This window comes from Rhea pennata, chromosome 1 (assembly GCF_028389875.1).
Source record: "Rhea pennata isolate bPtePen1 chromosome 1, bPtePen1.pri, whole genome shotgun sequence".
NCBI classification, from domain to species: Eukaryota; Metazoa; Chordata; class Aves; order Rheiformes; family Rheidae; genus Rhea; species Rhea pennata.
The window spans coordinates 209961730-209975336 of record NC_084663.1 but is presented as its reverse complement, the minus strand read 5'-3'; the positions used below and the strand labels follow the sequence as shown (position 1 = coordinate 209975336).

Here is a 13607-nt window from a genome sequence, read left to right as displayed (position 1 = left end):
AAATTATGTTAGCTCTTGGGCAATTGCTTTCTCCTTTGACAAAGCCATCTTCTTTTTGGAGAAGAGTAGAGCAATTCCACTACAAGTTAACTGCAGATGCATGAACAGGTGGAACAAGCTGCAGAGCTCAGAGTAGCATGTATGATGAAGAACGTTGGTATTGATCTTGCATAAAAGCACAAAAGGGGAAAGATGAGAGGAGCAAAAGAAACGTCAAGCTGGCACCACTTCCAGAAAGAGGGGAGAGAAGTAAAAAGGAGAAATCTGATTCAGTATGAACTTGAGCATGTTGGTTTTGTAAGGACAAGAGGTGTGAACTAGATGTGATGACTGTGGGGACCTACCGGAAAAAAAGTAGGAGTTAGTATGTGATTTCAGCCGGAGCACTTTGGACAGGCTCAGGGGGTGCTTAGGTAAAAAAATGAAGTATTTGAAGCAAGAATGAATTGAGCATGGAATAATGATCACTAGGACTGAAAGGAAGGAGCTGACTACTGAAAATCTGAGGAATCAGAAACACAATTTCATACAAATTGGCTACAAGAGAAATAGAAAGAAGAGCTTAGTGGGCTACTATGTTATGTGTGGGGAATAAAAAGGTAAGAGGCGTAAACAAGTATATTAAGAGGGGTGAAAATGGGTATCAACTAAAAAAAAAATAGCCTAATGCTGTTGTGCATTGTGGCTATTTTGCACTATTCCCAAGCTCCTATTTCTGCCTCCTCCTCTTCCCAGCTGTAATCTGGTCACTGTTCATACCTCTGTTGGCTACCTATGTTGGCAGCATGATTAAGTAACGAGAACCACATGCCTGGGCTACTCCACGATGTCACTAGGAAGTGTCACTTTGACTGTAATCTTTCTATGTCTCAGTTTCTTAGGAATATGCTTATCTTCTTCCTAGAAGTGTTACAAGGGTAAGTTAATTATTGACCATAAAGTACTTTGATGAAGTTGTTATGGCAATGCAAATTATAGTGGATTCTTATTATATTCAAGCTGGAGTATTGTCTTTCATAGAGATGTAAAATTACACCAATCTTTGCAGAACTCTTTAAAAATGGTTTTAAATTTATTATGCTGTAATTAAATGGGCACTACTATAACAGGCCGAATTAGGCTACTCAAAAGTGCATCAGTAGCCTAAAACTGTAATATTAATAACCCACCTCCATTACAAAAGGCCCTATGCAATCAGGGAGTGGTCTGTGTTCTGTCTTGCAGTTCTACGTTATTCTGAGGTATGTTATAACTGAACCGTATGGTCCTAAGAGGCCATGGATACACGCATATGTCATGTCTGTACCTGGCTACATTTGGGAAGCCAAAGAGCAAATATTTTGCTATCTGTTTCCAACAGCCTATCCTTTCTTCTATCTTTTCTCCTGTATCTTTTCTCTCTGACTTAAACAGATGCAGAACCCGTGAGGCTGACAGCAAATTCACTTTTCTTTAAAATATGGTCAAAATATTATCCATTATATTATACCATCCATATATATTTTATATATATATATATAAATAAAATATCCATTAACAGCAAGTTAATTGATGGTTGTCATTCAAATGGATCACAGGTAACGACTTGACTATAGCATGCTTCCAAACCGTTTTTACGGCATTGTTTCCTGATCTTATCCAGATGGTTTCACTGCCTCTGGCTTTCTTCCTGCTTGCCTCTTTGCCCCATCACTGCACCTCCTGCCATCTTTCTCAGTAATTTCTCCCCTGTTCTGTTGGTCCAGCCTTATTTCTTCAATTGTTTTGCCTCTTTGACATTGTTTCTCAGTGCTGTACACTTCCCAGTTCATGGCTACTCTCTCTTTTTTTGTTGTTGTTTCCAGATATGCCTCAGAAGCCTTGGTAATGAGTTTGCTACAGTTCATTACCAAGTGCGCCATTCCATGCCTCACAAGTTGTGTGCCCCAGAATAGTTGATTTCTCACAGGTCTGACATTCAGCCAAAACACCTGTTTTAAATCTGAAGCTAGACCCAATTAATAACGCCTCTGAAATCATAGCTTTCCTAATAGTTTGCTGAGTGTTTGCAAAACACATGAAGGAAGGCATGAAAGCCAGAAGCACTGTGGGAACCAAAGCACATAGCTAGATTCTGGGCATTACAGTCTCGCAGATACCACACAGCATAGAAATGACAACGCTGCAGGAAAATGATATACATAATAACTTAAGAGGTCAAGTTGAGACAAGACTTTCAGCACTGTACAGTACACACACACAGGGAAAAACAGCCCTGTCAGCCTGCCTGTCCCTCCAGGACAGCTAAGATGCCAAAGAAACACTGACACTTCGGGGAACTCGTGAATGCTAGATATGGCATTCTCACAGGAGGTGGATCCAGACTCTGGAAGAAATCTTCACAAGAGAAAAGAATGTTGTTTAGGTTTGCTACTTTGCTAAATATAGGACTCATATCAGCATTAGTTCTTCTTCAAATATGTACTTTCTGCTTTCATTCTCAAGCACACCCAGACACACAAACAAAAACAAACGAGTTATAAAGTAATCAAACTTGTTTTCTTCAGGTGGGAAAGGAAAAGAGATTAATATTTTGATTTCAATTTCCAAATCTTTGGGAGGCACTCAGATATTATCTATCACAATGCTCCAAGCTCCTCATCACAATGATATCAAGTGCCTCCCAAGCAATTAAAAAGTAACAAACAAAGTAACAAAGAGCTCTCCCATGATGTCTCTCTCTCATTTCTGTTATGAACAAAAATAATGGGTAGAATTTTTAACTGAGTAGGATTAAACTGTGAGGTTTCTATGCATACGAAGAGCTAAAGAGAGAAATTAAGGCTAAATTCATTTTTGGTTTTGGACCCTGAAGACTTAGGTCACTTCTTTCCCCTAACGAATGACATGTATTGTCTAAATCTGCTCTCAGTAACTCCTACAGTCACAAGTTTCCTCTGTTTAGATAGTTTCAGTGTTCCAAGAGAAAGCAGTGGGCATAATTAAAGATGAAGAGGCAGATCCTAGATTACTTTGGCCAATTCCATGGAACTTTTCCAAAAAGAAAGCAGGAGTCCTTGAAGTGAGGTCGAAATTCTGATCCTAGTTGAAATTAGCACCAAAACTACTATCAGTTTGAAATTTTAACCTCTGATTTATTGTATAATTTGGAAACAATACAAAACGATGATGATGTATTCACAGTTAAATGTTCTGCTGTATCAATAGCCTTTAGCAGTCTCTTGGTGTTTAGAGTAAAGCTGTCTGATACAACAGCCTTCTCAAGCGTGTATCTTGCATACCATAGTGATTTATCTCCCCAGTATGGATATTTGGGGATCTAGAAACAGTTCAGAAGGAGCCAAAAAATACAAACATGGCAGTATCTTCAAAGAGCCTGGCATTACAGAGGCAACGTGTTCTACAAGTGCAGCCTTCCCTCTACATACACAGCAGCAGCATTGCTTGGGTTCAGCTTCACCCAGACGTCCTTCGCCTGACACTGATTTTCATCATGCATTATAAAAAGAGATAATCCTACTTATATGCGCTGTCAAAGAGAAGGAGCTGGGTATCATCTGTATACTGCTTCTATTTAAGATGCCTAATAAATATTTCAGTGGTTTCAAGGATGAGGGACGATTCCATGAGGAACTTCACAGGGGGCACTTCTGGGAGAGGAGAAACACTTGTCTGCTGGAATCCTTTGGTTTTGCTGGACTGTTCACAGCTGTTTGGAAAAAGGGTAGCAGTACCTTGAAACAAGTAAGGGAAGTTGTAGGTTGTTGGGTGGCTGTGGCTGCACTTTAGCAATGTGCAGTAGGAGGCAACTACTCAACCTCACTGTCAACCATCGTGTTTCAGTCATACAGGTACCAGGACTACAAAAGACATGTTAAGTAGCAGTTGCTTTTCATGAACAAAAACATTAAATAACTTGTCCAAAATCTGAACAAGGCAAGGACCCAGACCAAATAGCCCTGAGAAGCATTAACAGAGTAGCTGAATAAGAAAATGGTGGGAGGTCGTTTGTGAAAGGTCTTGGGAAAAAAAAACTTATGCTTGCCCTATGTTTGAAAAAAAAATTGGCAAGCTTTCAAATAAAAAGCAAGCACTGAGGAGAAGCACGATCACAGCAACCACATAGCCTGAAACTCCTCCTAGCCTTTGAACAGACTTTTTTCTTTACACATTCCTTGTGTAAGCTGGCACTAAGAGTTTGCACAAAACTTTCCAAGTTGAGAAACAGAAGAACTTCCTTTGGAATGGAAACCTCTCACTTCTTGCAGAAACTTTTAACAGCCTTTTTAATATTTTACTCCACCCCACGGACACCCACACAAACCCATCGATATCTGCACTGACCAAATCTGTTTGGCGGGAACGGGAAAGAACAGTGTCGCCTACAGGCGTCACCCGGCTTTGGGATGTCTTTGCCGATCGACCTCCCGCCGTCGAGGGCGAGGCCAGCCACAGCCCGCCACACCCGCGGGCCGACGGTCAGCGCCGAGCCCCGCGCCAAGCGCGGCCCAACCGTCGTTGCTCAACGGCCCCTGACGCCCGCGCAGCGCGCGCCGCACCACGTGACTCTCCCCCTCCCCCGCCCCGACCCCCTAACACGCCGCTCCGGGTTGTGGCGCCAAGGAGGGAGGAGCGTCCCGCAAGGCGCGGCGCGGCGCGGAGGGGCGGGGCGGGGCGTGTCACGTGGGGGCGGGGCGCCGGTCACGTGACGCGGGCGGCCCGGAAAGATCCGAGGAGGAGCTGTGCGGCCGCCATTTTCCTGCGGCGCCCAGTGTGTGTCCCCCTGTCCCCGGGCGAGCGGAAGGCGCGAGGGGGAGGGGACGGCGGCTGGGGGAGGGGGGTGGGAGGAGGAGGAGGAGGAGGAGGAGGAGGGGTCCCTCCTCGGGTGACAGGTCCGTCCCTGAGGGCGGAGCGGGGGCCGCCTGCGGCGCGGCGGGGTGAGGCAGCCGTGCAAGCTCCATCCCCCGGCTAGTCCTGCCGTCCTGTCCCGTCGCGGTCCCCGAGGAGGCAGCGGAGCCGCGCTCGCCGCCAGCGTCCACCATGTCCGGCCAAAGCCTCACCGACCGCATCACGGCGGCGCAGCACAGCGTGACCGGCTCGGCTGTCTCGAAGACCGTCTGCAAGGCCACGACCCACGAGGTCATGGGGCCCAAGAAGAAGCACCTGGACTGTGAGTACCTGCGTGGATGCGTGGCGGGGAGGGGCGGCGGAGGACGAGGCGCTCCCCCCGCCGAGGAGAGGGGCCGCCCGGCAGCTGCCGGGGTGCTGGAGGAGCGCTGAGGAGCTGCCTCGCCTCCCCGCGGCCTCCCGGCGACGCGGAGCGCCCTGAGGCGAGGAGCCGCGTGTGCTTCAGCCTCGGGCGCCTCTCGTTTGGGGGGCAGCGTTGGGGGGGGGGGACAAGAGGCACTGGGGAGAGGCTGCTTAGTGGAGCCCCTCTCCAGAAGGGGCCTTGTCCAGCGCTTCCCTGCACAACGGGTGTTGAGCGGCGTGAGCCTCTGAGCGAAGGCACTTGCCCCGTGTCCAGTCTTCAGAGAGGAAGAACTGCGGAGGCCGAGCGGAGGGGAATGGGCTGGAATTTCCTTATTAACCGAGCTCATCTGTCTTGGCTGCTAGGACAGCACTCCTCCGTTCTGTACAGGAGATGCTGAAGGTTCAGGAAGGAACAGCTGATTAGTAACCTTAATTCTCTACAGATAGTCTGCTAGAAAAGAAAAATGCTTCTTCATTGCTCTTGTAACTCTTCCACGTAGAAGAACATGTGAAATGAGTGTCTGAGGGACTAATCTCTCTTTCTAAGTATGTTAGTCTTATCCTTTCTAGTCTGTTTCCTTCCAATGGAAAAATGGGCATAGGAGGACTCCTTTAGACCTTCAGTATCTTAGGTTAACCTCCTGTATAGGGATCATCCACTTTTCAGCATCTATTAAAAATAGATCCAAGATGAGAAAGCTTTAAAAGGACTTCTCACAACCCCATTCTATCCAGGTGACTATGAAGAGAATGATAAGCACTCAAGTTCATGGTACTTTGTCTTCCACTAGGGTGTAAGTCACAGGACTAAGGATGTGCCTGTCTTGAATACCTGATTAGCTCACGTGTATTTATAATGAACCTTAATGAACTCCCCATTAACTTTTTCCCACCTATAAAGAAAGATAAAGGAGGGAGAACTGTAGATACGCCTTTTGTATGCGTGCTTTCTCCTTACCTCCCACCCACATCTGTGAGGAAAGGGCTTGGGTCTTCACATGTCCCTTTTTTTTTCTTATAAGTCCCTGTATGTCAAAATAACAAGACCAGATGATAGTACTTGGATTGCATGTACTGTAGTTATTCATTCTTTCCACCAAAACATGTCTGTCTTAAAGGTTTAAGAAATTCTTGATCTGTGAGTAACTGAAAGTGATATGATCCATTTTTTAGGCTAACCATACAACAGCTGCTTCAGTTTCTTCCTGATATTTCTTCTTTCATTTAATCTCTTACCTGAACAGTGAGTAGTAAATGATTATCTTTGATTTTCTTTTTGTGTCAGCCCTGGGTGTCAGAAGACTGAGGAGGACTTTAGATTGTAAATAACTTTAGTTTCATGTAGGGGAGGGCGGAAACTTGTTGTATGGCTTATGTATGAGGTGGTGCTACTAGATCTCAAACAACAGAAGGTGTGCTTTCTGGAGAATCCTTTTTAAGACTCTTCCCATCTCTCGTTCCTCTTTCATGTGGAATAGCACAAAAATTACAGTTTGAGTAATAGGGCTTTTAGCATCTGAATTATTTCACCATATAAACCTTAGGGAAGGGAAGATCAAACTGACCAGGCACCTGCTCTTCTAACTCACATGTGTATATATAATGATATATTTATGACGTGGTTGCTAGGGGACTTACTAACTGAGACTTATAGGATGTTATCATAGAAAGATGCTTAATACGCTTTGAACTTACTTTGAAAGCTTTTGGGTAGTTGCTGTATGAGAAAACTATTTCTGTGTTTCCCTTTGTCTGCATTTAAGCGCATTCTCTACTGCAAGTGGGAGTCTTCTACTGTTATGGACCGTAAAAAGTCCCAGTTCAATGCTTTTTTCTCACAGAATTCATTGTTTTTATTACTGGTCACTTTTTTTAATCAGTAAAAAGAGATCTAGGATAGATCAAGTTTTGTATGCTGCCCCTACTAAGTTTGTTGGGAGTGTCTGTTCCTGACATCAGGAAATGACACACACTTTCATATTTTGAAAGTTTTCTTTGTTCATGCTGTTTATGATTGTAAGTTTAAAAATAAATGCTTTTTTTTCTCCTTCAGAAGTTGTGACTCAAACCCCACCTCTGAGTAACTTGCACATATTTTCCTTTTGCAAACAATTTAAACCCTCTAACTAGTAGATAAGCCCTAAAAATTGACTTCTAACCATGAATTACTATTAATACACAAGTCTTTCATAGGCAACATGCTTCTTGAATATTTTTTCTAGTGTGTTTATGTTGATCATGACTGTTAAATATTACTTCATTCTGAAAAGCTGTGTTCTGGACAAGTAGATGAGCCAGATTTTGTGAGATTGTCCCACAATCAAGCCTTAGTTTCATAGGCTTTTCTGTGACAATGGCTTAATTTCTTGTTCATGTAGTATACATATTGCTGATACAGATCTCAGAATCTGTGACTGTCTTTTTACTGATATAAAGGCTTAAGCATTATGAACATATTAAGTAGCTCAGCCTCACATTATCTCAACTCATATGGTTAGAGGGCATCCAAAATAAGTACTCATGAGCATTCCTGTTTTAATTTATCTTACTCTTATCTGTTTATGGAGTTCTAGAATTTAAGAGATCCCAGTCCTGTATGTGTATATTCCCTCTGTATGCTCCTTAATTATCAAAGAATTTAGAAATAAAAAATCTTGACTTAGAATGAGAAAAAATATAATCTACTCTAAATTACATCCCTTCTCATCAATTATGAAGCTTTGTTGCTTGTTAAATTTAAGGGAGAAAGAATTAGAATTCTGTTTTACAAGTAGACTTGGCCTATGATAGGTAGCAGTTGCCTTGTGGTCATATCTTTACATTAGGCTATACTCTTTTCTCCTCTTCTGGAGTTCCAGTTTTATAGTTGGGACGAGGCTTCTGTTTGGAAGTCTAGGTACTGTTTTTGTAATCATGGTGATTTAGATTACTTGATTTTGCAGTAATCAGACATGATTAATGGTCTTGAAACTACGCAAAGCATCGTTCATGAAATTTCTTTTACAGAAAACCTAGTTTCACTAGGACTTTTTCCCATTTTTCACATCTCTGAGCAGTGACAGCTCAGAACTGCTTTGAGAAAAGTTTTGTATACTGAAGTTTTTACAACACTTTCTTTAATGTTTAATTTTTGTTACCTGAATTCAGTACTGTATAGCAGTGCAAAGAGCAAGCACTGGAGAATGTACGTAATGCTGGAAAACTTGTTATCAGATTTCACTTTTCACATAATTCTAGGTGGACAAACCACTGCTTGTGTGTGTAAGTAATATCAGAAAAAGCAGAAGGTAAATGAATGATGAGAAGGAGGAAGTTTCAGTAGGTCAGGTCAATGGAGCTGAGTAGCATAAAAATCTTTGTGTACATGTGCATGCATGTGTTAAAAAAGCTTTGATGTAAAACTTTTTTAGGGTTGGATTTCTTGAAGGAGTCTGGTATAGTAACCTTATCTAAGCTAGTGCCAAATGGAGTTGCGCTCTTTAAAGGAGAATGTGGATGGGTGGCTTGAGAGGAAGTTGCAATCCTGTAATTATCAATACTTACCAGGAAATATCTCAATAGTTATGCTAGAGTGTAACTTCCTTCACTACTTATTGTGAGGAAAATCCGTATTTTTAAAGAAGGTAGTAAACCTGCCTTGTGCTGTGTAGATGTTTGTGAGAAACTAGTGTAAACTGAACTGCAGTTCATTTTTTCATTTAATAGTTCATGTCAGCTTTTTCAATTTTGTTTATAGGCAAGATTAGTGCAAAAAAAAAAAAAAATTAGACTTACTTTATGATATTCCTGTTGGGGACAGCTTCTGTTTTCAAGCAAGAGGGTAAACAGAGGAGTTCTTGGAGACTTGTCTTGAAGACAAAGACTTCTAATGCTTTTCCCTGTGTCCTACAACAGATTTGTAGTAAAGCTGGGGAATTCAGTGCCTCAGGTGCTAGTCTGACTTCTAATACTGAAACAAAACTGGGTTATTTCAATGATTCAGTAAGTTAACTCTTAGTGTCTTCAAGTGCTGCTGTGTTCTCCAGTAGATATAGATTGTCTTTGTTCCTTCTGTAGTATCGCAGTACTTTATCAACTTCGTGTTTTCTATTTGGCAAGTTTACCTGAAGTTTCTCTTGGTTTTTACTTCCCAGTTTATAGTTGATTTCTGGAGGCAACTTGTGGTCATATGTGCTTAGAACTGGCCTGTGTATCTGTAATTATTTCAAATATAGATAATTCCATTATTAAGATTTTCTTAAAGTACTCATCTTTTTTTATGTATTCTCTCATGCTTCCTTTAGATTTTCTTTGTTAGCTAACTTTTCAAAACTTTATACTAGAATATTTTTCGAATATTCACTTGTACCTTTTAGTAGAGTACAAAAACTATCATACTCCTAGACTGCCAGAGGGCCAATTTTCTATCACAGCTGCTCATTTGCAGAAAGAATAGCCATTTAGTTCTGCAGCTGTTGTTTTATTTTCTTTAGCCTGCAGCAGTATTCTACTTCAGATGAAGTAAGAGGCAGGAACTACGAAGGATAAGCTATAGGACACCTGCAATCAGCTTACTGTGAATCTTCATACTGCCATTGTTTTGCATCAGCTGCGGTTATTCAGCGGTCATATAACTTTGAGCTGTCGCTCTTACTATGATTTTTAACGGGGCAGCCATCTTTCACATCTTTTATAAAAGTGATGCTTAGTAAAGTGTAGTGGTTATCACATCTGCTTTACATGCTGAAGATGCTGGGTTCAAGCCCCAGTGGAACCAACACCAGGAAATCTTTGGGAGGTTGGACTAGATGATCTCCAGAGGTCCCTTCCAACCTTACTGATTCTCTGTGTATGTGTGTAGATGCTTTCAAAGGCATTCTTTTGCAGGCCAGACTGTGACCTAATGATCTATTTCAATCTTTAAGCTTCTAATTTTAAGGTCAGTTTTCAGTCTGTAGATGTGAGAGTTTTAAATTGTTCTTAGTCACTTAGTTCACAAAGTAACATTATTTTGCGTAATAATACAAAAGATGTGATTTACCCAGTGTGGAGTTCAAAATTTCCCTTTTCTGTTTTGTGTACAGAGCCCTATGTGAAGTATTTGATAAGTAGACTATATTAGCAGGTGATGCTGATGGCATGTTGGGGAAGTTCACTTATAAAGTGTTGACATCTTGCTCTCCGTAGAAAGTACTGCATGCATTTTCTGAAGCAGGAATATGATTTGCATTTACTATTTCTAAGAAGGCTTGCCAGCCTCATAATAAATTTGTTTCTCAATATCTTTAAAGTGTTTTCACCATTTGAAAGAGCAGTTGGTGCTTGAGTATTAAAAGGCCAAGATACTATAGTCCGATACGTGCATTTGTATCTTGTGTAAAACCTGCAGGAGCTGTTTCTTAAATGCTTGAGAAGCAATCAAATACATATTATAAATGACTTTGTTTAAAATCTTGATGTCCTGTAGCGTACCGATCATTTCCAAATAGTTCCTAATATACATTTAAACCAATAATTTCAAATATGCTTTCTTACTTGAGAGTCTCTCGGCTAACTCTTTTTTAGATGCAGCAGTGAAAACTTTGCTTTGTGCCAAATAATTGTTTATATATTCATCAGTATGAGAGCTTGACTCTTCAGATCTCCTAACAGCTAAAGTCTTAACCTTTCAAGGTAGTTGTAATTTGACTGTTACCTTGCACAGATTGAGGTAGGAGAGAAATTTTATTACAGACTATTATATCTGCACTGGGTTAGAAATAAGCAAGAAATAACTAACCAGAAAGCTACAAGAAAGCAGAAAGAAATGATTGATGTTAATTACAAAATTGTTGAGTTTGGTGGTTTTTTTGCTCTGTCAGTTCTGTCCACTTTGAAGTATGATTCTGAGTCTGTTAGGTGTGAACTTGTTAATAACTGTTGTACTCTTAAATTCAAATGGGGCAGAAATACTGTTGCACTTGCATTTCACCTTTGGCTTCCTATTAGAGATATATCAATCAGCTTATAGTTCTTAAACCTTAAAATATTGTTAGCAAATTTGATGTTAACTTGTGGTACTCAAATCTATTAATGGCAAATCCAAGTTATGAGTGGTATATGGCCAATCAGACACTGAGGGCTGAGGAATGAGGAAACTGAAGTAAAACTGTGTTGTACTGTTTATCTGTGAAAATGACTTAAAGCTTTATGAAAAGACTAATTACTGAAATGCTCAATTGTGACTAAATCTCCCTATGATGTTTTGATAAAGAAGTTTTGTTAATGTGGTGCTTATCTGGATCATTTACAATATTAAACATGAGTAAATTAGGTTTTTGTAAGTTTGATTTGAAAACAGAAGGTGCAAAATGACAAGATTATACCAAAAGTAACTTGAGATTTCAATTCTTAGCCTGGAGCTAGAGGGAACAAGCCTGTAGTGGCACAAAAGCAGGATTAGGAACTTTGGCTGTCATCCATCGCAAAATCCTGTGGTTTTATTTGGATTCATGTCTTAACCTACCCAAGGTCTATAAAATAATTTAAAAATTATAGTAAGGTACATTTTGTGCTAATTCTGAGCACCCCTGCATAATTTTCTTCCGTATCTGTTTTGATTTCATGAAGATCTCTCCACATCAGCTGCTCTTTTTCCCCTTTCCACTCATTCTCTTAAAAAAGACACTTCTGAAATCTTCACTTAATGTGGTTTTTTATTACTTCCTCCCAAGCAGAGTCTTTGCAATGTAATTCTCATATGTTCTTAAAAGCCTTCATTCTAGTGGCGGTGAATCTTTTACCTATGAAGGAAGTGATAAGTTTTCACTGGTTGAAACTGCACCCTGGTATTCTATGTATTTACTCTAAATAAGGTACTTGCAGTAGCATGTAGCCTAACTATTCCAGCTGCCAACTGTTCACTGCAATATGAACATGTGTCTGTTGTTTGTAACTTCTGTCAATTTTAATAGTTAATTTAATACAATTGAATGGAAAAGTATCAATACTCGAGTATAATTTTTGTCACTTATTTCCTCTTGAAACACTTAATGTATAAAATGCTTTCTTCCTTCTCTGCCCCCCATTTAGCTTCTAAAACCAGGTTTTTATCAAGTCAGTTAAAAAGCAGCAATGAAATGTGTATCATTCCTCAGTTAGTTTAGCTCAAGAGAAAAAAAATCACTGGTATTCTGGTGCATAGTACCATTTCCTGAAGTTACAGTGCTAAATTGTAACTCAGGATCCAGAATGAATGAAACTACACTCAGGTTTCAAACATAAGTAAATATATGTTTTAAATACTTAGTAGATTTACTGCACCTTTAACCTGGCAGTAAATCCACTTATAGAAACTCTAATTGTCTATAACTTTTTGGTTATAGTAATACCTGCCAAATTAGAAGACTCAATGTTGTAGCCCTCAAACAAAAATGTATCTTCATGTTCTTTGACATCCGTAAGGGCTGCTTGTACCTTGCTTTTGAGGTGGATAAAGAGCAACTAATATGATGTGCTAATACTTCTGTACTTGTCCTTTGTATTTCAGGTGTGTGCTTTTTGTTTTAGGTTTAGGTTTGTTATGTATTATGCCCCCACCCTCCAAAAAAAAAAAGAAGCTTATGTTCAGGAATCACGTCAGCGATTCAGCTGAACTTGTTGGAAGTGGTACTTAATTTGATTGGTATCTGTATTTTTGCTGATAAGTGGGTCAGTATTTAATTGGAAATCGGGTCACACTTTAGTCTGAATTTGATTTACTCTCTTCTTCCACTTAGTACTGCCGCAATAGTTGCAGCCCTGATTGCAACCTACTTCAAACTTCATGAACTTTCCTGATCCACAGGTCTTTGTGCCTCCTTCGCCTGACTTTGTTTTTGGTGTGAAATGTTAAAAGTTGTTTCAACTCTTGTGGTTAAGCCACCATACTGTGAATAGCAATGTAATTTGATTGGGTTTAATAGTCTGTTTCTCTATTTGCCGGAAACCATTGATGCTCATAATTTAGCAAACACACTGTTATGACATGCTTAAGAAAAGCCCCTTTCATTTAAAAATCAGTCTCTGTTAGGAATACTTACTCCACTTTGTTTAGCAGCTATATAGAGCTGTAGTTAACAAAACAGTTCTTCATTAATTTTTGAATTTATGTAAGGCTAGCTTAGCTTAATCTAATTTATAAAATGCAGATGTTCTTTTTTTGTCTTACCAGGGGTATTTGCATTTAATATTTGCATAGTAGATTATCTCAGTTGGTAAATACCTGGATTTCATCCCTAAAATTTTGCTTACAAGTACTTTTTATTCATTATGAGCTACAAATACTACTGCTCAAATCATAATATTGCGGTCAAACAAGACAAAATACCATTCCAAAAAATACGCTTGCACTCTTTTTC

The 13607-nt window shown here is 40.3% G+C and overlaps 1 protein-coding gene across 5 annotated transcripts in view; it reads left to right on the top strand.

Annotated features, from left to right (window-relative positions):
* Positions 1-4872: 4872 nt before the first annotated feature.
* Positions 4873-13607, top strand: part of PICALM (phosphatidylinositol binding clathrin assembly protein) — a 70795-nt gene continuing 62060 nt past the window's right edge. For all 5 annotated transcript variants that reach the window (XM_062567387.1, XM_062567386.1, XM_062567384.1 and 2 more), the window contains exon 1: positions 4873-5170. In XM_062567387.1, coding sequence (XP_062423371.1) covers positions 5041-5170 — 130 coding nt within the window. In that variant the 5' untranslated portion in view covers positions 4873-5040. The remainder of the gene's footprint in view (positions 5171-13607) is intronic.